Source organism: Rhamphochromis sp. 'chilingali', assembly GCF_963969265.1.
Source record: "Rhamphochromis sp. 'chilingali' genome assembly, chromosome: 2".
In the NCBI taxonomy this organism is placed as follows: Eukaryota; Metazoa; Chordata; class Actinopteri; order Cichliformes; family Cichlidae; genus Rhamphochromis; species Rhamphochromis sp. 'chilingali'.
Window position 1 is genome coordinate 9,904,544 of NC_137930.1, and position 25,210 is coordinate 9,929,753.

General features: G+C 40.2%; 1 protein-coding gene across 1 annotated transcript; it reads right to left on the bottom strand.

Moving 5' to 3' along the window:
• Positions 1-25,210, bottom strand: mbtps1 (membrane-bound transcription factor peptidase, site 1). The gene is made up of 23 exons (XM_080874611.1): positions 25,028-25,210; positions 21,733-22,293; positions 19,272-19,535; positions 15,690-15,905; positions 15,414-15,524; positions 14,895-15,004; positions 14,683-14,799; positions 13,448-13,515; positions 12,921-13,023; positions 11,826-11,977; positions 9,815-9,976; positions 8,467-8,611; positions 8,111-8,299; positions 7,699-7,871; positions 7,499-7,614; positions 7,176-7,332; positions 5,662-5,786; positions 5,460-5,537; positions 5,192-5,332; positions 4,979-5,110; positions 3,586-3,712; positions 2,990-3,120; positions 1-919 (listed from the first exon to the last, which is right to left on the bottom strand). The coding sequence occupies exons 2-23, from the start codon at positions 21,959-21,961 to the stop codon at positions 714-716; spliced, it is 3,252 nt and encodes a 1,083-aa protein (XP_080730737.1). The 5' UTR covers positions 21,962-22,293; positions 25,028-25,210; the 3' UTR covers positions 1-713.

The following is a 25,210-nucleotide window of genomic DNA, read 5'->3' on the forward strand; positions in this document are numbered from 1 at the left end:
TTTGATTATGCTTTTTAATTGATGAGATACAATTCTGTCAATGCTACTGTGCTGACCATGAGATCAGGAAGGATGTCATCAACAGAACGCCCAACCACAGTTCATTCATCATATAAAACCCAAAACAAAACATAAAAAGACTTCTTTTTAACAGATATGGGCAGGACTTATAAAACCATTGACAGAAAACTTAATCACCCTGTGGCTCTCATGCTGAAAGTATCAGCATCACTTCATGTGTCTGTGTGTGCGTTTCTGTTTGGATCTCCACTAACAGCTTTGTATTTGTACATGTGTCTTGTATTTTAGTAAATGTGTTTGGGCTTGGCAAATTTAATAAATATAAAAGTCAAACACATTTCATTCATAAAGAAATGGGTCAAAGAAGAGAAACTGAAATGTGGACACTATGTCTGCAGGCATTGTTAGGACCATGTGTGTTTTATATCATGTGTAAACTGTTCAATGGTCCACAAATACATAAAAACACCCCCAGCAGCTTCGAACAGACAGGAGGCACAAAAAATTTTTCTGCTTCCAAAAAATTCCTGGAGCAGGTTCACGTCCGCCAGGCTTCAGTCTAAAGACAGGCATATGTCTGCCTCAGCAGTTCATTAAGACTCCATGTAATTCCAAAGCTCCATCAACACAAGTTTTCCTTTTAATAGCATCTCAGTTTTACAGGTAAACCCAGCTGCAGTTCAACAATGCAGCTAAACTGTGGGGTTCTTCCCACTCGTCTGCTGCTGCTGCTGCTGGAGGTACGTGGGTCGTTTGATGCGGGGTTTCCTGCGCTTGGGTTTGCTCTTGGACTTTGTCAGCTGGACCACAAAAAAGGAGAGGACGACCATCGCTCCCAGGAAGGCAAACACGGGGATGGTCTGGCCCACTTCTTGGTTGTAGCGGCCAGGCATTATTCCTAAAAGGAATAAGAGGGCAGAGGTCACCACCTTTATTCTCACTCATTATTGTTTAAATAAAATGTTAGGTGATGTTGAAGTGATGAATGATTGTTGTCTGTGGAAGCTCTTTGACTAAAAGTATTTTAAACATTAGAAATCTTAGTACCACATTAGTATACAGTACTGAAAAAAGGAAATAGGTACAGAACTACTGAAAAATGCAAATATAAAACTAGTACTGAAATACAGAGTTTGTACAATTCCAGCAAGCCACCTTCATCCTTCAACATATCCTGAACTCTCTCAAACAACCTTTCCCATTTCTGTAAGTAGACTTCAGGAATTGTTCTCCAGGCTTCTTAAGGGACATTTAAAGCTCTTTTTCAGATGTTCGTTGCCTCAGCTCTCTGTGAAGATGATCTCACGGGACCTGGGGAGGCTGACCCATGACTGATTGTGCTCCATTGTGTCTTTTCTATTTAGGTATGTTTTTTTTTTACTGATTTGGCAGTGTGTTTGGGACCACTGTCATGCTAAGTAATGATTGCAAAGGGGATCAAATTGACGGTACTTTTTCAGTACTTATTTTTAAGCTCCCCAATAACACTGGCTGAAAAGCAGCCCCGAAATATGACAGTCTCTCCACCGTGTTTTACAGAAGGCTGTAGTCTTTCCTGACTTCCTACTTGCATACTATTATTATCTGTTGTTGATTTTCAGCACAATTCTTGTGCAATTGGGTATATGTCAGCCTTTTCTCCTTGTTTCCCCATCCCTAAAATGTTTTTTTGACAACTACCCTTCCATTGAGACCATTTCTGACGAGGCGTCGGCAAGCAGCAGATGGATCCACCAAAGGGCAAGATAATCAATTTCTTATGGACATGACTTTCAGGCACTGTTTTTCTGCTGTAGATGATCTAATAGGGCAGTAATTTATTTTGCTTTTTCCTCCACCAGCCAAACCATTTCATATCCACATTGTAAGTTACTATTGGACACTGCAAGCAACCCTGTAATGTATTTAACCCCTGTCATATGTCAGTCAACAGTATTTTTTTTTATTTATTTTTTTTTTATTTCCACTGGTATCCATGTCATTTGCTCACGTCAGTTGAGAGAAGTTTGCATCATTAACAGTTACTTCATCTGTCATTCTTACCAACATCTAAACTTCACTGAAATTTCTCATTCTCTAGTCTCAACATTCAGGATAGATTTCTTCTGTGTGAACACCCGTGATTACGTCACATCGCTTGTCTCAATGAATTAATGAAAATCATTACCAGCTGCTGGAAGAAAGACGTTATTCTCCAACTTTATTTGCTGGTCTTTGGACACTTGCTTTGTTTCGCCTTTTGAGTCAAGCTTAATATTTAGTACCCTGAAGTGGATCTTCTGAGAAATTCATCTTTACATTGCAACAATCTGTGATGTGTGCTAGTTACATGCCAGACACAGTATAAAACCTTTGTGAAACAACAAGAAAAGGGCTGTAGCACTGCCCACGATGCTAAAAGAAAAGCCTTCCTTCTGCCAATGTAGATTCTAATGTTTCCTCATTTTTCAAAGCTCTCATCACATTTTACTAGACTCGTGTCTGAAGTCTTCTTTCTTTCCTGTTTCCTAATAATAGAAGCCACTGTTCATTATTTATTAGCCTGGAGTCCAACAGGATCAGGCAACTTTCAGCAGTTGTGTCAGAGCAATGCAGACACACCAGTCTAAATGCAAATCACGATGCACTAAATCAAGTTTTGACCTAACTGATGCTTTTCACAGGTATCTTAGTGCTAAAGGTGACGCTAGGTCTGCTGAACATCAAAGAGATGTTCAGTTCAAATAGCTCCGACTTTGGAAATTGTACTTTTTTTCCTTTTCTTTTTTTTAAACTGAGGACAGTCAGGGTGACCATGTATAGGGTGACTAGTCGTAAGAGTTGTACTTTTAAAACTGAAAGTGTTTTGTCTGTGTTTTAGGACAAGTCTCATGAATTTAAAAGAAATAAATAAATGTATCCTTATGAGTTTCATTAATGTTCTTTTCAAGATAAAAGCTGCATTTTAAAAATTTTGCTTATGTCTTACCTCCAGGGATGTCCCAGGCCCCGCTCTCTCCAGGTGACAGAGGCCTGACCTGGGGACGGTATGCCCTCACGTTAGGCAGAGCCACTTTGTCCAGGTCCACAGAGAGAAGCTTCTGGTGCTTCCATAGATTACTGGGAGCACAAAAAAAACAAAAACAAAGGAGTTTGAGAAACTGAATCCAAACACATGTCTGTGTTTTGCTTGCCTTCCTCATTCTTAAGTTCATATTTACACTTGTTCTATTTGGTGACAGGAAAGAGAGCAAATCCACGTTTGACTGTTCAAATGAGCTGCTTCAAAGCATCACTGTGACAGTTAAATCTGGCCCCCCACCCCCCGCTGGGCTCTTTCTGTATACAGTGATGTGAGGAGGAAAAATGATGAAAATGTTGACAGCAACATGCTCAGAAGGAAAACTAGACTGTGATATTCTCTAGACTATCTGAAAAACATGACAAGAAAGAATTCAGCATGAGCTAATGCAGCTGTCAAAATAAAATGAAATAAAATACAAAGAAAATAAAGTCTGAGTGACAAGTGAGCACTGGGACATGCAGTTTCATTGACCAGAGAATTTAGTTGCTTGAGGAACCTACCTGGGGGCTGTCTCGTTGACTGGCTGAGGCTTTGCCCATGACAGATGGGGACAGGCCGGTAGTGGGCGGGGCTTCGGATCTCCGAGATGGGCCTCTAAAACCTTGGAGTACCGGTAGAGATGGTTCCCTAAAGGCAGTTGCAGAAAGAGAAAAAGCAGAGTACCAAAAACGTCAAGTAAAACATCTACTCATATTACAGATGTAGTGCGAGAGCCTTGAGGTCACTTGTAGAGCTGGAGCAAAAAACCTTGAACTTTGAAAATGTCCCAACGAGTCCTATTGTAAGACTGTTGATATAGCAAATCAAACAACTCCAAACAAGATCAGCTTTTAATCTGTCTATCACTGATTTTACATCCAAGGAGTTTTCATGTTTGTAAATTTCAGCCAGTGGTGAATCATAGCATAAAGCAGGCGTGACTCTATAATAAGAGGCTTCGAAAAGCACGACTGAAGCTTGATTTAGACATGCACATGAAATCTGCATCCTGTTCTTTCATCCCTATACGGCATCCTTCCACACCATTCAAGTTGTTGTTGTATGCATTTATCGGGAAGTGCACGTTGGGTTGCACAAATTTTAGGGTGTAGGGTTACAATTGGGTCATGGCATAAGTCAGCGGTCCCCAACCCCCGGGCCATGGACCAGTCCGTGAGTCGTTTGGTACCAGGCTGTGAGAGTTGAGGCTCGGGTGTGAAAATTATGGTTTTCGCGGAGGGGTGGGGGGGTTATCGTTAACTCAGTTTCTCTGGTCTTTTCCTGTGTTGTAGTTGTGTCTTATTTTTTAAGAAATATTTACGTGTTACCATAGCGACCAGAGAGCATTAACGGGCAGAGAGGAGAATGTTACTCTCAATGTTGTTGGCGCATTTCAGGAGAACGCTGCTAATAAAGTTTCACAATTACACAGTGAATTCGCGTTTATTATTATTTTTACAAAATACCACAGTTTTTGTCCTGGTCGTATCATTTTATTTTGTTGCATTTATCCGTGACACCTTAATGGCCAGTCCGTGAAAATATTTTCTAAAACGGTCCGTGGCGCAAAAAGATTTGGGGACCGCTGGCGTAAGTTACGACCAAGATCTGAAGCAGAAGTATAAATCATGTCTGAGATGTTTAAGGGTGAGGGTTTTCTGGTGTTATGTGATTATTTAACATGCAGTATAGTATTAAAGCACTAGAAATCTAAATTAAGTGATTTTAAATGGCGTAAGTCACGTAATTAAAATAAACTGTATGGTTCTTCTACGTATGTGACGTAGCTATCTGTCAAGACAATGTAGAGGTAAACCCAGAATCTACAACACATATGACTAATGCTCAAGACGAGAAAAATTTAACAGAGTAGAAACCATCTCAGTATAGTATGCAGGCCTTGTCCCTCCTCACCTTCCAGTCTCTGTGGCAGTGGGTGCTCGGCACCTGTGGGAGGTGCCACTCTGCTGTGTGAATGGCTGAGGCTTGGCGGGGTCATACTGTAGGAAGTATACTGAAGCAGAGCATCTAGCAGCCAGAAGCAGTCTGTGAAATATACATTTAAATAATTAGCAAGTAAGTAAATTTTTCTCTCTGTACCTGTGCAAAAACACACAGAGGAGCTACCTTTCTGCCTGTGACTGTCATCTATACAGTTTGAATCTCCGTACAGAGCGATACGACCTCCCCCATCAGAAGGCGTTTGGTACAGTCCGAGGATGGGAACACCCTCCACCACTGCGGTCTCTTGCTTCAACACTTCCAGACCTGTGAAAACACACACAGAGTGTTACATCTGAACTAAAGACACACAGATTAAAAAGTGGCCTGTCAGCTAGCATGGCTGTTGGCCAACATTAAACCAGGTTAAACACTCTTAAAGGGGTGCTGGCACCTTGGTCCTTTAGGTTCTTGGCAATCACTATTCCATCTTCTGGGAAACGAGCAATACTGCAGCCAGAGGCGTAGTACACTGAGTGAAAGAAAAAAGACAAAATAAGCTTTATCTTCAATAAAAAATGTAACAAATATATGAAATAAAATGTAATTTAAACAAATACATGTGTGAAAATTAAAAGTATGCTTTTATGTCTTACTGTCATGATCAGCTAAGGTGAAGTCCCCCTCGTACAGGCCGTCACTGAAAGCCATCCCCCACACTGAGATCAAGTCGTTCAGAGCTGGTATGTTAGCGCCCCCTGTGTCCGGCATCCACCACTGCCTAGAGGTTGCATAAAGAAAATCACACCACAATCATTAAATTAAGGCAAGAAAAAAAATTAAAAAAAAAAAAAAAAAAAATCCCACATGGTTATGAGAAGGTTAAACAAACTATATTTTCAACTTAACAAGCAGAGGACTGATCTAAGAAAATAAGAAGCCACATGAAAAAAAACAACTTTGAGAACAATTAATCAAAAACCAGTTTAACTAAAATCTTCTCCAAGTTGCAAATATCTTTCATAAAATAATAGTAATGCTAAAAAAAAAATACTTTAAATATCAATACAGAGAAAACTTTACATTGGCAGATTATTTCATAAAAACAAGAATTGCTTTTTAGGTTCCCTGTACAGTCTTCTGGGTTGTTTTGCCCAGAAAAGGCAGCTGTGAATGAAGCTCTCACATGAACCAATGCCATTCAATTAAAACTGAATTACTCAACATAATATTTGGAAGCCGCAAAGCCTATATTTAACGGAGTTAAAGACTTTTAATCCTGCGGATACTGAGTGACAGCTTGGGTAGGATATAACGGGAGTAGAAATCACTGGTGAGTAATTGTAATCTCTGCATGACGACTCAAGAAGTCGTATGATGTACAGACTGAGGATGCATAGATGCAGATTAAAAGAAACTGTGATACAGTACAGTACCCAACAGAATTTCCCATGCAGTCATTATATGACATGAAGCAGCTGTTTAATCAGTGAAGTGTGCAGGTGGAACAGAAATAGAAAAAACATGCATAGAGATTCTCAAATGAGAGAAATCAGTCAGAGTGTAACTGACTGATGCAAAATATTTTTTCCGCACAAGTCATTCTATTAAGCAAAATTAATCCAAACCACTCTGCGCCAATTATCAGCCTTTTCTGCAATTATTAAGGGTGTAGAGCTGCTCTAGACTGATGCACTGCATCCCCTTACAAATGTTTTTCCATTAATTGTTTTCAAAAAGTTGACAGCAGTTTATGTCAAATGTATTAAAACATTTGATGTTTACAGAGGAATCTACCACTTTCTACAACTGATGATTTTTCCTCGCTGCTGTGAACTGGCACCATCCTGGTGAAGCACATTAACTGTATCTCATTTACCAGCATTCAAAAGCTCCCACATTTGTGTTTTTGCACAGAACAAGACATAAAACAAAACACTACATCAAAAGAATGAAATTTAAACTACCAGCAATGACTAACAATCATTTTTGTCATGTGCAAAATTGTGTTCACTGCCAGAAAATCCAACAAAATTCACGTGTCAGGGATTCTGTTAAATTCACAGCTGAGCAACAAAAGTAAAAGCCGCGCATAAATTTATTTACAAAACAGAAGCCCGTATATATTCTCTTATCTCAATCATCACTGTCATACCACTGAGTTTAATACCTGGTGTTTTCGTCATAGAACTTGACCTTCCTCATGACAGAAGTGTTGTACCAGTCGCTGAAGATAATGAGCGACAGACCGTTGTCGATGTCTCTCCTCAGCTTGGTGATCTCCTCAGGAAAATACTCCTCCTCGCTGTCTACCATCAAGAGTGTGCCTGAAGGGACACATGAGCAAATAATCCTTTAGTTTGTCATCTTTTTCTAAACCATAAACAATGAACACTCGGGGAGAAAAGCCTCTAACGACTGCCTGGAGCTCCATTGTTTGGGAGTAGAAACATTCTCATTTTGTTGTGCGATTTTTAGTCTCTGTGTTCGTACCATACTGACTGGCATCAAAGCACGTGATGGGAGCTCCCAGCACCTCAACAAAGTACCCCATACTTCTGAGGTGCTGGTACATGTCCCTGAAGTTAGTGTGGATGTGGTCCCCATTCCTGAAAACACAGAATACTAATCAAAAGCACAGAAAAGGAAAACTAAAAAGATTCAGTGAAAAGACTTTATTTGAACACACGAACCAGTCTAATGGGTCATTTTTCATGCGGAGGTTGTCGCGAGGAAAGTAGCCAGGAGGGTAGCGCAGGTTGTGGTACTGATCCCAAAGCACCCTCTTACTGCGTGGAGGCGTCGGCACGATCTTTACCTTGATGGGCAGTTTGACTGTGGAGGTCAATTCCCCTCCAACCTCCGACTGCAAAGAGTGAAAAAGATCAGGAAGGCCGATGAGTAATGTCTGTAGAGCAGTGATTAGTTATTAAAAAAAATTAATAATCTGAGATCATGTAAATAACTTCTATGTAATTACTAAATATACACTTGAAGTAACACATCTGGTAAAAGATACCCGAGCTCATATTAGTTTAAGAAAACAGACAAAGAGGTTGGCAACCGCTGCTCTAAAGCTACTTAGAAGACAGCACAGTGACTCACGTCGTTCTCTGCAGGTGATGCCACTGTGACCATCACATGACCTTGTGCAATCCCTTCCCATGACGCTGCTTTCTTGGCCACAGAGATGGACACAGCCAAGTATCCGGCCCACGGCCACAATACCGGTGAATATGAGATGGCCACATCGATGTTGTCGCCGTTCTGAGGAAGGTAAGGCTGCCAGATGGGCTAAACAGAAGGGAGAAACTTTTAAGTCGGCTTAGAAAACCATTAGATCATCGTGATGTCAAATCCTGGTGAGTTGTGATACAACTTTCCTTCACTTATTATGCTAAAGCACTTCAGCGCCATTTATTTACAGGAAATGCAAGCCTGTGTGGGGATTCTTTGCTTACTTTGTCCACAACTCTGCCGGTGACACCCATGCCGTTGAGAATAGTCACATTGACAATGGTGGGCATTCCTCCATAGTAGATGGGCTGAGAGCAATAAGGCCACATGTATGGGCACTCTGTTAAGTCGATGTAGCTGGGAGAAAGACTGGGAGGAGAAAAGCACAAATTCTAAACAAGGGTATACAAGAACTAGTTACTAAAACAAAATATTATAAAATAATAAATTTTAAAAAAAGCACATTCCCAAAGACTGTATGTTTAATGTCACTGTCCCCCAGTACTTTTCTACAGAAAAACAGAAAGTTTGACTGGGGTCATGCCATGTTAGCTCGACTCCAGCAGACTAATTTGGATATTGGGATCCAATCATGGTGCAGAGAAAATTGAGGTGATGTCAGCCCTTATTAAATGTAAAAGCTAAATAATATATAAAGCATCTCAGATCAATTTGAGGCATGCTGGAAATTCTGCTGCTCAAAAATTAAGCCAATGCAAAAAAAATAAATAAATAAAGATGCTTCAGTTATAAAAGAGAATAAATCCCCACAGACTCTAAAGTTAAAATGAACAACTTCAACAATGAAATTAGTGGTACAAAAAAAAAAACAACCAACCAACCAAAAAAACCCGTTCAATATACATTTAATATAGAACATTTTTTAAAAACACATCAACAGTCAACTAATATGTTTTTTTATGTGGTACAGCCTATCCAAGAAATCTCTGCTCCAGTTTTGTTGAATGAAATTCGACTATTTCAAAATCCAGATGGCGACAGCCCAAATGATCATATTAGTGGAATGGACCTGACGCAGTCTGATATTTAATAACGGATCAATGTAAGGGTTCAACTTCGGTCTGCAGAAGTGGAGTTTGAGACAGATTTGAGACAGTCCCCCTTGTGGGACTAATAAAGGAATATCAATATCAATATCAATAAAGGAAGACTCAGCCAAATATTGACCCACCTTTGACTATGAAAACTGAAATAGCAGACTAAGTCTACCTCTGTCCTTCAGGACGGAGCAAGCTCCAAACTTTCAGGAGCCTCACTGCAAGCCAACTGCCAGTATTTGATACTCTGTAGACTGAATGTCAGTCATGCAGTTCTTCAAAAAGCGACTAAAATTCTGCCAGTGTGAGCCAGTCCTTTTCCTCCCAAGAGTGAAGGCTGTGACAACACTGGGTTGGCCTCCTTTAGTGTTATGTAATTGTTTTTCATACGCCTACAAGCGTGGGAAAATATTTATGTACACTAAAATGAAGCTGAACAGACTCCTTGTTGCTGTGTGTGAACGGGCTGTGAATCCATTAACTCCTCTTCGTCGGTGCTCATTTTTACATTTACCTGGCCTGAGGTCTGTAGCTGTTGAGGATCTGGTAGGCTCTGATCAGGTCTAGTTTCCCGTGGCCTTGTTCAAACATGTTGACCCCAGGCAGTCTACGAGCTGAGGCAATCAAAGCCTGCTTCATGGAGGCTGGGTTCACCAACTCCCGGTTGAGGACAGTGCTGCAGGACAGAAGAGGACAGGCTGTGTTTCTGTGAATCTGCTGGTGTCACATTCCTAAGCTTCAAATTCAGGACACTGCTGGAGGAGAGATGAGGGATGGGTTGGTGTGTGTAGCAGTGCGTCTGTCTTGTCTGGGAGAAAGGGAGGGATGACTGCTGTCAACAAGGGGAGGATGATGTTTGATTTCAGCAATATGAGCTCACAAATGGGTTCAGTTACAGCTCAACAACACGAGGACACAGTGAAACGGGGACACATTTCACTGCTGGCTCATGTAAGATTACAAAACCATGGTTATTAAACCAGATTTCACTTCAGTATTATGTCCCTGTAACCTCTGATGTCAACCATCTCTAATGGCACATTTGCTTCTCAGTATCATCACTTCAGCTACAACAGACGAGCCTCAGAGAGCTCCACACATCATGTAAGAGTAATCACAGAATCTAATGACTGTCCTGGCACCAGAAGGCATGCTTTCATGACTCGATTACCTGAGAACATTACTCCATTTTTTTTTTGTTTTTTTTCCCCCCATACTATAAAGAACCGAATGGCCTCCTCATTAACTAGCCAGCTTGATCTGTTCTTGATGAGAATACTCTGCATCTGTACCTGCTCTGTGCACGCTGACTTTTGCTGTTGCAAAAGACTTTCATTACACATACCTCTGTCTGCTCATATGGCATTATGACACTGGAGGTAATTAAACCTCATCAAACTTTAGTCTTACACTACTAGTAACTTCTGGTGTCATCCTATGCTGATAAGAATCTCATTTAAACCTTCAGTACAAAAAAGGGGAAGTTTTTAAATATCATCCATTTAGTTACAAGTGAGGGTTAAATTGGCTAATATGACTGACAGTGACCTGTCTGCTAGGCCTCCAAAGTGACCCTTGCCACCATGTTTGTGCTATTTTAATTGATATAATATATGGGACGGCCCATCTCAGAAGTGCTTCTGTGTTGGTGAGTCTAATTCTAGTATTTATTAGCCTCCTATCTAGCGCAAATTAACAGGTAACCATATCTGTGCATTACTCCCATACAGTTTATGAATGTAATGTGACAAAGCTTGCCAGCTTAGCTGATAATTCAGCACTTCAGTCTCATACACATAATCTTAAATTTTTACTCAAAACCCCCCACAAAAAACAGCATGGTAGCAACTAGCATTAACCACAAGAGCTCGAAATGCTCTTGTGGTTAATCACTGTAAAAGTACCTTTGGCTTGGTTTTTGAAAACCAAGCCAAAGGTACTTTACAGTGATCTTCAAAGAGTTACAAGATTGAAGGTGAATGTCTTGATGCATGCTCAATCATCCAGGAAAGTAAATACCAAAAGGTTGATTCTATTACACTAAAACCAGATGAACAGAATCAACCTTTTGAGATTGAAGGTGAAGCTTATATTATCGGACAATTTTGTTTTAATTTAACCTGCTGTGCTGCATGCTGCCTATTATGTCTCTACATATCATGTTAACTGTGCAGACTCTGACTGTGTGCACAGATGGATATGCAGGTGGTTAGTTCAGCTGGCACACTGTGCCTGATATAGATCCCTAATGCAGTTAGCAAAATAAGAGGAGCCATCTGGAATAACCAGACTATAAAAAACTTTAATCTGAATCATTTTATCGTAAAAGTTTGGGTTTTTTTTTTTTAGCACTCTTCATCCCAATACAAGTTGTTTTGGGCAAGATTTCTCTGTTATCTTTAACATGTATGTCTTTAACTTAGGGGCTGTTATTAAGGCTAATAGAACTAAGAAAGTCAGATTAAGAAAGCCAGTAAAATACCTCAGGTTCATACAGTATAGCATAATGAGTTTATCAAACTCACCTGGCCAGGAGTGTGACAGCACCAGCCACCACAGGAGAAGCCACACTGGTGCCAGACAGAGAGCGGCATCCCTCCTTCATCCCTGAGCCCCTAACACCAGAACCGTAGGTGACGATATCAGGCTTCACTCTGCCATAACCCCCGGGCAGCTCCTGAACACAAATGGGAAACAGATGCAGAACATGGTTGGATGAAAAGCAGCTCAAAACTGCTGCAAGCCTGAGTAACTGGGGGAAGACACAGAAGAAAATATTCTCAATGGTCAGCCAATTCAAATATTTTGATCTTTCCACTTAACAATAGAGGCCAGTATCAGAGAGTACAAAAAAAGTACACATATTGAGACAATCTGCTCATGCTGTATCAACACAGTTTTGAGGACAGCAACCTAAGCATAGCTAGTTTCCACTGTGCCTTTAGAGAGCTATGAAGTGCTCTTCTCTGCTCACTTACTGTATACATCTCACTCACACACCACCTGTTTGCTAGAGAGCGAGGCCTAAAGCTATAATTCTAAATTTGAAAGGGCTGTTTTTCATGAGCTTAAACTTATGTTTCAGTTTATGTCATTACGCCTACTCGTTGAAGTCAGCAAGGCAATTTAAAGCCAGTCTCTCAAAGCTCAACTACTGTTTAAAATATGAGCGTCAGCTTAGATTTTACATGCAATTACTATTATGAAAGTCAAACAACAGCAAAAAACAAACACTGAAGCAGAGACCGAAAGTAGGGGGGAAAAGCCTGTCATTTTGGGTGTTTTTGATTCATGTGGGAGTGAGAGCCTCGTTATGCTCGGCTGGCGCTGATAGAAGGGGCACAGAACATCACTGAATCGGTGAATGAAGTCTTAATCAGATCCTAAAGCAGATGTCTGCTTTTGCCTATGGCTGATAAAAAAAAAAAAGAGAGTGTGTGTGAGAGAGAGAGAGACACTCTACAGTAAGTGGATGATGGGATGTGGATGAGGGATCAGAAGGTTACCACATGGTTGGCCAGCTCAAAAAGCAGAGGGCAGATCTCAGAAGTAGATGTCTGCCAAGATGACGGTGTGTGTCAGAGTGTGTATTCTAGGTGTATTTTCTTGCAGCAACTCACCCAGGTGGTCATGCCTCTCGAAGAAAACCTGGCAATGTTGTCCTCAAAGTCAATCCCCCCAACCCCGATCACATCCATCTGGTCTGCTGGGTTATTCAGGGTGCTGAGAAAGATCAGTTTAATTTAGTGTAAAATAAAATAAAAAAATTTTAACTGACAGTTTCCAAAATGTAATATTAGGACTTGCTTTGCTTGTTTAGTGATTTTTATGTAGTGACAAAAGAAATGTTAAATAAGGTAATAAAAACTTGTTAGGGTAAGTAAGCATTTTCTTGCAATTAAACACAGACGAACAGGAACAGAAAAAGTCTTTTATAGTGACTATACTCCAATGTGAGGCAAGTATCTATTTACACTAATGGTGCTATGATGTGGAAAATGCTGGATTTCAGTGGAACCATGTGCACTTTTAACCACAACACTGGAGTAGAAGTGAAACTAAACTAAGACTCTTCTGCTCATCCCTGTTAATGCACACGATGAACCCTGTAAGCATGCGTGCTGCCGTTATAGCAATATTAGCATACCCATACAAAGGTCCATCGTTGCCAATGGCAGAAACCATGATCACTCTGTTGGCAGTCAGCTCCCAAACCTGCAGTCAAACATGCAAAGAGAAAAATGGAGTGTGTGAGGTTTAACAGCACATAACGCATAAGGTCAGATTGTATTTTGATAGCTGCTTTGATAATTTGGGAAGCCTCATCCTACACATGTTTATGGGAACATATTTATGTGCATTACTAAACTGTAGCTTATAAACTCTTATTGTGTGTGGCAGCTAACCTGTGAAGAAAAGCTACATACTGATCATTCATATCTCCTCATCGGGGCAAATTCTTACGAATGACTAATTAAATTACCGTGTTGTGCCATGTGCATAGTAAGTAACTTGTTATTGTGACTTGTCACAGACTGTTCCTACCATCAGGTCAAGATATTTAAGTGTAAAACATGTGAAATTGAGGAGCAATTTTTTGGACAAGTGTTGCTACTGAAATATGGGGAAAGAGTTTAGCACCTTCTCAAAAACAATCATCTTTTTCAAAGCAACTCAAAATGCAGGACAACACATAATCGTGCAAGTTAATCTGCCATCATAAACTCAGACTTTTGGCATGTTGCAAGTGATCTGTTATCAAGTCTGAGGCACCCAGATTACTAAAACAACTTTTAGAGAGCAGTGACCAGGGTTCATACTCAGACATGAAGCTGACAAGTTCAGGGGTGCATGTCTAAAAGGAGCTTTAATTAGTTAACATGAATGCACAGCAGAGGATGACTGATTGTTTAAAAGGTTTCAGAGACAGAGCTGTTTCCCATTATATTCAGTACATAATTCACATCTTGCCCTTTAATCAAGAAAGAGCGTTTGATCTTGTAACAACAAAACAGATGTTAGTCTATTCAGCACTTATTGTGAAGGTTGACATATTGTTTTTGTAATTATCAGTGAGCACTGAAAATTTGAAAGAGCAGTCCCAATGTTGTCATGCATGCGTTTATTTGCCTGGTTTGACCCGTTTGAGCTTACAATTGACCTGGCTATTGCTCATTGGCTTATTAGAGCATTGTCAAACAAACTTTATGTGTAACATAAAGGAAGAAAGACTGGGGACTATTTTTATATTTAGACAAATTTTAAACCATGTGGTCGCATTTTCGATCAACCTGGTTATTTTAGAGACAACTTTCCTGTGCTTTGCATTCTTATTTAATTAAGCAACTATGTTTCTAAGTTAAACCCCGAAGTGTGCATCACCTTATCAACAAAGGGGTGGTCCATGAAGTCAGGTCCTCCAATGCTGAGGTTCAGAACATCGATCTTCTTTAGGATGGCGTAGTTAAAAGCATCAAGGAACCACGAGGTGTACGAAACCTAGTACGTGGGGAGGGACAAATACATTTTATAGTATAAATGAATTTTACAGCAACGCACTCCAACACCAGCAGTGCATTGTATATTGTATGTACCTGGTTGTTGGTAAAAACTCTGAAAATGTGCAGCTCTGAGTCGGGAGCAAAACCCTGACACTCCCTCATACTAGCTATCACTCCTGCTACGAATGTACCATGGCCCAGACCTGAAAAACAGGATAAGCAGTTTATAATAATCTTTCTTTGTCTCTTCCACAGACAGAAAGTTTGTGACTTTTAATATTACATTATTTGAAAAAATAAAATGCAGTCCATTAGTTATTGTAAATGCAGTGACATTACTATTAACCAATAGCACAGATGGATGAATCATTACCATTATTAATGACCAAGCTCTCCTAAAGCCACTCTAGAAGCAAGTCTGGCAACTTGGCAGCATTCTTTAAACACCTCCAGGCACTTATGACTTGTTAAAAATTATGTACAACATTTGTTGACTTCGCACCATTAAAAAGGCCTAAAAGGTTGTTTTTTTCCCCCCTGGAAATTACACTTTTACAACCACCTTTGCTTCGCTGTTATGTGAAATTCACCATAATATTTATTGATCCTCACCATCATCCAGTGTCTTCTCATTAGTCCAGTTGGTCCTTTCTTTAACATTCTTAAAATGTGGATGCTTCTCACTCAGGCCTGTATCAAACACTGCCACCTTAACACCAGAACCTGCACACATAAAAGAGATTTAAACAATTTTATTTAATTGCTTTGTTGACCTATATGATTTCTGAAATAAAGTTTAAAAGCAATAGTTAAAAGATCCTTCATTTTATGATATTTTGTAGCAGATGCGCGTAAAAGCAGAGACTCAGTCAGTGGGCCCTTTCTTACCGGTGTGTCCCATCTGCCAGAGTACATCTGCCTGCAGGATCTGGGCGACATGGCGGGGAATGGCCCGCAGCAGACGTCTGCTGGAGTGCCGTCCGGTAGCATGCCAGAAACCCGAGCCGAGTGAGAGGCTGGTTCGTCTGAAAGGGCGGGATGATTGCCACGACTGCCATTTTTGGGTCCCACGGGTGGCATTGCAGGGTGCAGCAGGTTCAGGTGCTGTTGGGACAGAACACAATTGAGACAAACTATCATTCACTCTGCTGTAAAGCCACATTAGGACAAGAATTGAGGCCTCCCTTCATTAAAACACCCCGTCACTGCCATCGCCTTCAGCCCCCCCACTGCAGACAGCACAGTCAGGCTTATCATGTTCTGATGCTTCATTGGAAGTAATTTCTTTACATCTGGCTTCAATCCCCCTTTCTTCTTACATCTATTAGCTGAGAGGCTGATCACAGCAGCCTAATTTAAGCCAATCTTTTCGCAATGTGAATCACATGGACAAAACCAATTATCAGTGGGTCATCACGATGCATGAGCAGTGCCCTGGAGGGCTTTTTATCCCTGTGAAGTAGAAGAGTACAGAGTTGATTTCTTTTTTTTCTTATCTTTTCTTTTTAATGAATTATTTCAGTAGGTTTCACGGATTCAAACTGTGAGTTAGAGAAATGTGCACTTTTATTTAATAAGACCAGGTTTTTTTTTTCCCTTTTTAAAGAGTTGTTCTCTCAGTCAGGAGCTGCTAAATTTTCATTAAACTACACAAAACCACTTTTCTGAAATAAATGTTTAAAATTATTACCGTTTTACTGGGTAGCCTCACCTAAAAACAACCAGTGGTGATCTGAGGGGTGCACCATGAAGCAAAATAAATGGCTTTGTGAGCTATGCTGATCTAATAGTCAGTTTTTCTGTGTCCTGAAGGTGGTTTAGCTAAATCACAGTAATAAGTAAGGCTATGTTTCCAGTTTATAGTTAGTTTAGAAATCTTAGAAATTAACAGCAGCATCAAGATCAAGGCGGTTTTCTGCAGAAAGTTGATAATCATACCCAACGATACCCATCAACTCCAACTGGGGTTTTAGGTTTTGTTGAACCAGCTTAGGCAAGGAAAGCCTGGCTGTGTCGAAGACTAAAGTATACCCCTCAGGCCTTTTGTGTTACTGTGTCATTTTTCTGGTTTAACGGGTGCTTTTAATACAGACTAACATTACAATGCAAAAAAAATCACACAGTGTAGTCCAACAATTCTCATCTCCTTTCAAGGAAGTGATCTCTTTCCACCAACCCACATCCGAACAGCCTTTAACTTTGTCCAGTGTTTTTGACACAATCAATTTTTATTTTTTTTTAAGTTAACAATGACTTTGCCTTAGTCCATTGTGCAGGAGCACTGTGAGAGCGAGGGAGTACATATGGAGAGACAGTGAGAGAGGAGCTGCAAACTTTAGCACGATTACACCGAGAAATGTTTTATGTTTCACGTCATCAAACTGTATCGATATTATGAAAATAGATTAGGATTTATCCATTCCTACAGCCCATTCAGTTAAAAGCCACATTTAACCACAGAGGCTGTATTCTATACATTTTAAGCACTTTATTTGTCTCATTCAATTTAGAATCACCAGTTAACTTCACATGCACCAGCAACTGCAAGACTTTTTTTGGTTTTTCTTTTTGATTTGAGGCAAATACTTTCCAATAATTGTCTCATTTAAGTCTTGAATTTTATGCTTGCATATGGCATACAGTTATTGATTGTATTTAGTTAATTTTTTGCCTGTCCCATCAAGCTCCTGATCAGTTTTAACATGTGATAACGACGCTTTACTGCTTCCCAGATGACTCAGTTTTAATTTTGATTAACATATTCCTCAAACAGCTGCATGCCTTTTTAGTTTATCAAACTTTATTTGCAGCTGAAAGTACCTTTCATCTTTCAAACATGTTTGTGCTTCACAGATGACTGAAAAAGATGCTAAAGATAACTGAATTCGGGTTTCTAGTAGGGCTGGGCCATATCATACCGTTCACGGTAATACCGGTATAATGTTGGGCAACGATAAGAAAATGAAATATTGCGATAGAATATGGGTAAAACACGCATGTGCAGTGCCTTTGTTTTCATACGCACATGGCGGAAAAAGCATGGCGGCGACGGAGAATGAGAAGGGCGAAAGCGGATCGTTGAATGAAACGGATGAACCAGAATTGTTTTGTAAAAATGCTGCAACTTCAGTGTGGAACTGGTTTAGCTTTTGTCCGTCAGATACACAACAAAGCACTATTTTTGGTAGCGCATGCTAGCGGGCCGTCGTTATTACCGTGTTTTTTGGAAAATACGGCACACTTAAAATCAGCCTTTGATTTTTCTGAAAGTCGACAGTGCCCCTTATAATCCCGTGTGCCTTATGTATGAATTCTGGTTGTGTTTACTGACCTCAAAACGATTTTATGTACACGGCGCTCGAAAACCTGTCAAATGTTTTAGTACAACTTTGCTGAGCTACGAACCCGCACCGCTTGATGGATTGTCGGAGCATTACGGCTATTGTAGGCAGGAGCCTCGCGAAGTGATATGTACTGCACTTCAACATAATATTACCGTATTGTGGCAGGAGCCTCATGTTGAAGCACAGCACACTTCACAATATTACCGTATTGTGTGTGTATAACCTCTTTTTAAGTTTTGTGGATATTATACATGGTTATGCTGAGGATATGTCGGCCAATTTCCACTGGAAATGCCTTTTGGTCAAACTGTCAGCGAGGAATTTGCTTTTGCACTGTTAAATTTTTATTTAACTTTAATGCACATAAAAAACAGCTGCTTGTTCAAGTGAAAATACATTGATCGGGTTTTTTGCACTAATTAAGTTGTGGTAAAGTAATTTGTCTAGTGTCAATTATATCGTCAGTTCTATCGTTATCGAAAATTTTCAAATGTATATCGTGATAAATATTTTTGGTCATATCTGCTCTAGTTTCCTTGATATCTAAAACTGTAATCGCCACTAGTTGACCATTTTCAATAATAAGAAGTTGCACTACAAGGTCACTCCATGTTTATGCAGCCTGGGGGCACACTCAAGTCTTTCATCCAGTGCCAGGCTCAGGGCGTGCAGGCAAGCCCCACCACACTGACTCACCTACTGCCTCAAATGGTGAACAAACAGACTTTCTCTGTTCTTCCTCCCATCCCCCAACACCTCATGCACACACACACACACACACACACACACACACACACACACACACACACACACACACACACACACACACACACACACACACACACACACACACACACACACACACACACACACACACACACACACACACACACACAAAGAGTCCAGTTTCTACACCCTGAAATTGGCCTGCACTTCAAATAAAGATATCAAATCCTGTTTAGCACCACTAAAACAGTGGAGGTAGAAAAGCATCCCATGACTGAACAAACAAAGACATTCTGTGAAATTCAGCAGCTAAACAGCTTTCTGTATCAGTACAGACGTGCCAACCTTAGAAACACTGATCCCTTTTCCCCACACAATAACACCATATTGGCAGACTTACAGGGAATGTATTTGAGCGTGCGGAATACTTTTCGCTGCGGCGTCACCCTCTTGATGTAAGGGTGGTCCTCCAAGGTCAGCAGGCTCCTGGGGGAAGCTTGCCGGATGTGGAGCAGTTCAAAGTCGCTCGGGAAGTCCGAAGCTGGGTTTTCTCTTGGAACAATGTGCCACTCCAGTGCGCCATCCCCAGCACCTTGCAAGGCTCTGCTGATGTACAGGCTGCGAGCTTTGGCTGAGAAATACCCTGTAAATGCTACTATGTACTCTGTAGAGAGAGAAGACAATACTGTAAAGAACAGATAGAATACGAGATCCACAACTAGGAAGCGTACATTCAGGAGAGAGACATCTTTTTAGACCACCTATCCATGGAGCGGTGTGAAAACCAATACAAATACAACCTTTCCACTGTGACCAAACACTACATTAAGACATTAGTGGCAAAGCAAACATGTATCTTGTTAGTTAATATGAATAATTTGGTCAGAAATGAACAGTTGATTAAGAAATACATTAAAAGCACTCTCTGCTTTCTAAGTGGTCTGACAAAAAATGGTTTTAAATTTCAATGTTTATGTGGACCACAATTTTAGAAGGACAAAGGATATCAAGTGGCACAAAATACAATATCTGGATTATGTAACTACACAGTTACTGATCCATTTGTGCTTTAAGAAAATTGAATGGATGAGGTTGCAACAAAGGAATGAAGGACATGAATGGATGCAATTCATGCTCATACATGCCACAAACTGACTTTTGAAATTATTGTGAAAAACGCGTGCAATAACTTCCTTGTTGTGTTTTCTCTACTCTATTATTAGTCTTATTACAAAAAACAAGGGATGGTCCACTATTGAATAAGAAATTGAATTGAAACGGTTAGATTTAAATCTTAGCAATGGCTGCAAAATAAAGTTGTAGTGTTTTCTCTAGCCAGCTTCCCGATGGACTCAAGTGAGTAATTAAAAGTAAGCATGAAAGCTCTGTCCGTATAGAAGATTACTTTACACTTCATTACTTTCCCCCAAAAAAACAGATAATATCACTTGCAATCCCAAATATGAAGCCACACTATCAGAAGTGGGTAGCTAGCTTGGCTTCACCAAAAGTAAAGAAATCAACCCAACAGTAAATCTACAGCACACCAATAAATTTGTCATAAGTAGTTTGATTAAATGGGACAAATACAGCATGTTAAAGACAGCAGATCTTTGTTTTACAGGAGTCACAGCTGTGCTTTGCTCCTTCTTTGCCAAATGAATAACGTCTTCTGAAGTCTTGTGTAGGGCTGTGCAATATGACAAAATCAAAACATCTATCGTTTCATTTAGCTATCGTTTGTCCATGCAAAATACAGTGTCTGGATGGCCACCATGCAAGCACAGAGAATACCAGCATGGCCAGTGAAGATGAGGTAGAACCAAGTAGCTCCAAACAAAAAGGACCAGTCAAATCAAATCGAGGACCTAAACGAGGGGCTACCTCTGTAGCATGGATATGGTTTGGTTATGAAAAGTCTGACATGGACCAGAAAACTATACTATGCAAATTATGCCGCAACCACGGACTTAAACACAACAAACCTCTTCTACCACCTACGCAAGAGCCAGGTGAAAGTGTATGAAGAGCGTTTACAGATGAAAGAAGATATGATGTGACTCCTGAAGGAGAGCCGTCAGCTGCTCAAAATAAACCTTAGACTCAAACGTTAGAACAGGCTTTTCCCCGCAGCACACCATGCAATAAATACTCGCAAAGAAAATGGCGGCCGTTACAGCTTATATCTAAAAATATATTGTTTCATGCATCGTTCAACACTCGTCTCCAGGTACACGGACGCCCAGCTTAAAACACTTCACACAAGTCGAGTTGCCCGAAGTTCACTGAATTACAGAAAATGCACCATTTTGTGACACGTATCGTTATCCGGATGAGATTTTGGTCATATCTCACAGCCCTAGTCTTGTGCTACGAAGACTTCAGGAGATATAAATCTTCTCTCTAATACTCAACAAGAAGGGTAAAAAGCCCCTTTCATTAATGAGTACAAACTATTCCACTTGACTCTACTGTGTAAGAGACAGTTCTGTGATTTTCCACATGTATCAAAGACTTCATCCAGCTAATAAGCACATCTTAAAACAGAGTTCTTCGCATCCATGACTGAGCCACATCATTTCACTGACATGTTGACATGCGTCTTCATTATGAAAAACACTGCACATTCACTTATCTTATTTCTAGGAACAGCTGCAGAGACTAATAATAGCAATTTTTTTCACATCCCTTAAAGCAAAATGTATGAAAATAATGAAGAAACATGTCACTGAGTGCAATGGAGTGACTTAGAGATGTCATTTTAATAGGCTTTGGATAAACCTACCATACTTGTTTTAAACACTGTATTCCCCATCTGATAAAATTACATTGAAACCACATCATCAAGAATAATTTCTTACCATGTTCCACCACTTTGGTGGAGAACTCCAGTTTGAGGGTTAACTGGGAACAGTTTGTGACAGACTGTGAGGAGAGGGCATCTATTTTGGGGGTGTGGTCTGAAGTAGATTCGGCTCCTCCCTCCCCATCCATCCCCACCACAGGCAGGAAGCCTGCAATCAGCCCCAAAAGCATGGAGACCCATGCGGAAAGGAGGAGCATTTTGAGTTGTGAAGTAGTGTTAACCATTAGTTTGACTGAGCTCTTTGTAACTGTGGGAACAGCCAACCGGCTGGTTAAGAGTCAGCAGGTGTTGGAACAGAGCATTTCAGGTCCACAGTTCCACAAATGAGTCCATAATGCAAGTGACCTGAGCAGCTAAATTAATTTCTTTCTGCGTTTTCTCTCCATGGTGGCGGTCCAGGGTGGCGGTTCAGCAGCACTGTCCGAGTAGGAACAAAGATGCCATGTTGATAACTGGGAGAAGTGGACAATTATCCAGAGCTGTGGATGTTTGGGAGGAGAGCTGGAGCAGTGAAACGGAAAGTGCTGCTGGATTTCTTCTACAATCTCTTGTTTTTCTGTGTAAGACAAGGAGGGAAAAAAACAAAAGCAGTAGGTCAGACAAAAGATTGTCACATTTAAATAAAATTACAACACAAAACAACTAGAAGGTACTCAGAACAACTTGAAAACTTCCCATTAGACCAGCAGTAATAATACCAGCTGCTGAGATTAATAGTGAATTGATTTTGTGGCCCTGCAGACATATGTAATCATATGCCTATTACTTTCACAGCTGTGGCTGTTTAACAATCTGCATTTGATGGCAGAAATCCAAGACTTAAAACTGTGCACATGAACACTGTCAACATACTAACAACAACACTAGAAACCTTAAAATTTAAGATTGTCACCTGATTATCTCATCTTAATTTACATGTGGTGATGTGTTAGTTATACATGGAAACACAGCCTTTAAACAGAAAAAAAGTTTAAAGCAGTGCAGCAATGTCTGCCAACAAATATGCAATGCAGATATGACAATAGCTACATGTGCTGAATCTATTCAGTTGCTCTTGATCTTTTTCTGTGTATAAATGTAAATATTCAATGCAAATCCTGCAAGTCCTGTGTTTTTTTTAATCATTTATTTTTCTACTTCTACCATACCAGCGTTTAATAAAACGAACACATCATGCAGTGCTCAGAGAAAGGAGTGTTTAACCTGCTGTGTGCAAAGGGGAAGGAAGGGAGGTGTTCTATGTAACTACAATGGGGGCATAAACGCCTGTTCATTATTTAGCCACTCGTGAAGAGTTTGAGGCAAATGTGCAGCTATGCAGAGAACAATATGTGGTGAGCCTGTCAGGGATGGTTCTATTGTCGGACTGTAATTAATATTAAATACTCCTATCCCAAGAGAAAGACATGTTAAAACCTCCAAACCTCCACATTTCTAAAAAATTTATGAAGCTGTCAGCTTGCATACCACAAGTTGGTTGGACTTTCTAAAAAAAAGAAAGTTGACAAAAGTAGATTTGCACGAGTGTGTAGTGTAAACAAGTGTGAATTATATTCACATTCATGGTGCACTTGTGGTGGCGATACCCAATTATCCTTACCTTTAAGTATCAAATCACTTAAGCATAACTTAAACCATCTGCTTCTCCTGGCGACACACACACTTCTCTATAAAGACCACTTATAAGCATTACTCTGTCTCACTGGTGAATGAACACAGCTCATAGACTGTCAATGCACTGCTTTAATTAGAATTCATATGAATGTTATTTTGACAAATAATCCACCTAAACACATCCACTGCTCCTCAGCAGCAGCTGCCACCCCAAATAGGAAAATGTTTCCCTAAAAAACTCAGAAAATGCTCAGGAATGATTTTAAAACAACAAATAAAGCTGTGATTATAGTGACATTAAAGATATATGGGAATTTGTTCACTGTGTGACAACATGCAAACTTGTACAAGAAGCCTGCAACTTTTTTAAAGTTCACTTTAAGTACCATCTTGCTCATAATATCTATGAAGTTGGTCAATGATCGGAGTGCAGGGAGTGAATTGTTATACTAGGTCAAGCATACAATAAATATGGTTCTTTTTAACCTAGACATTCCTATGTGATCCCAGGAGGATGCAAAATTATAATTACAGTCAACCCAGATTTAGTTTCCTATAATTTATATTGTAAAAGAGATAAACACATCCCACTGTTATCTTTACTTTCATCATCTGTGTGCAGTTACACAAAACCATACAAGTACTTCTGATATGGTTGTACACATGTGTTGGGGGTGTAAATAAAAGTCTGCGGCTGGTCTACTCTCACAGGAGGAGGGCCAGTCACTAGTTCCGGCTCAGGGCAGGAACTCTACATGTAGGAGACAACATAAACGTTGAACCTACCCTAAACGACTACTGGTTTAGATGCAGCGCTGTAAAAATAGTCCCACCACTGGTTAGGGCTGGGCTGTAAAAGCCAAGCTGGGACCACTTGTGTCAACATGACATCAAGCCACAAAAAATGGCATCGAGCCTCCAGGCACAGATTAGTAGGTAGAGCGCACCCCCACCCCAATTAGTGTAAAGATAAGAAATACACAGCAGTGTTATAAGTTAGTGATATTTAGTGTAAACCAGGCAAGATACTGAAAACAGTTGTGGGAGTTTTGGAGGTTACCTGCAGCAGTTGTTTGGATAGGAATGTAAATACCTTGAGATCCCAACGTTGAGGTAAAGATTCATTTTGCAATATGTAGAGATCCATGAACTAACCAAACACGCTACAAAGCACACTACAAACACACACGCTCTAAAATCCAGAGTATACAGTAGACAGTACACAATAGCTGCAGTGTCTGCGGGATTAAGCTATAATTTCTCGACCTTACGTTAAATAGCATTTTACTCTATTTTTTCTATCGCGACACTACATTTACATTAATACACTACTGTAATCCTACATTAATAAAACTTAAAACACAAGCAATTTTGTTAACTAGGCCATAAACAAAGTAAAGCTGTATCAAACGACTGTATCATAATAAATACAGCAAGCATCAGCAGACATATACTGTAGGCGGAATATCTCCAAGAAGGACAATCATTTTACGGGCAGTAATTTAACGTAAAGGAACGGGTAAACATTCCGCTATCTGAAACTGTTTTCTGTAAACAAGAAAACATACTAATAGATTTTTTCAGACCAAGCGGTCTATCACATGTAAATCGCTAGCTAGCTAGCTTGGTGTTATTATGCAGCGCCAGCTGGTAGCTTGTCTGATAAATATACTCACACAACACAGTTAAATCCCAGGCTTCACATTTATCTGGTGGTCCGTGTCGTTTGATGTCCTTGTGTTGATGTCTCGACGTCTACTCGCTTGTTAATTTTACGTCCCCTCGAACAAAAGCTAGCTGCAAACTCACTACAGCCGCAGACCACTGACGTCTGGCTTTCACGGGATGCCAGACTGTTA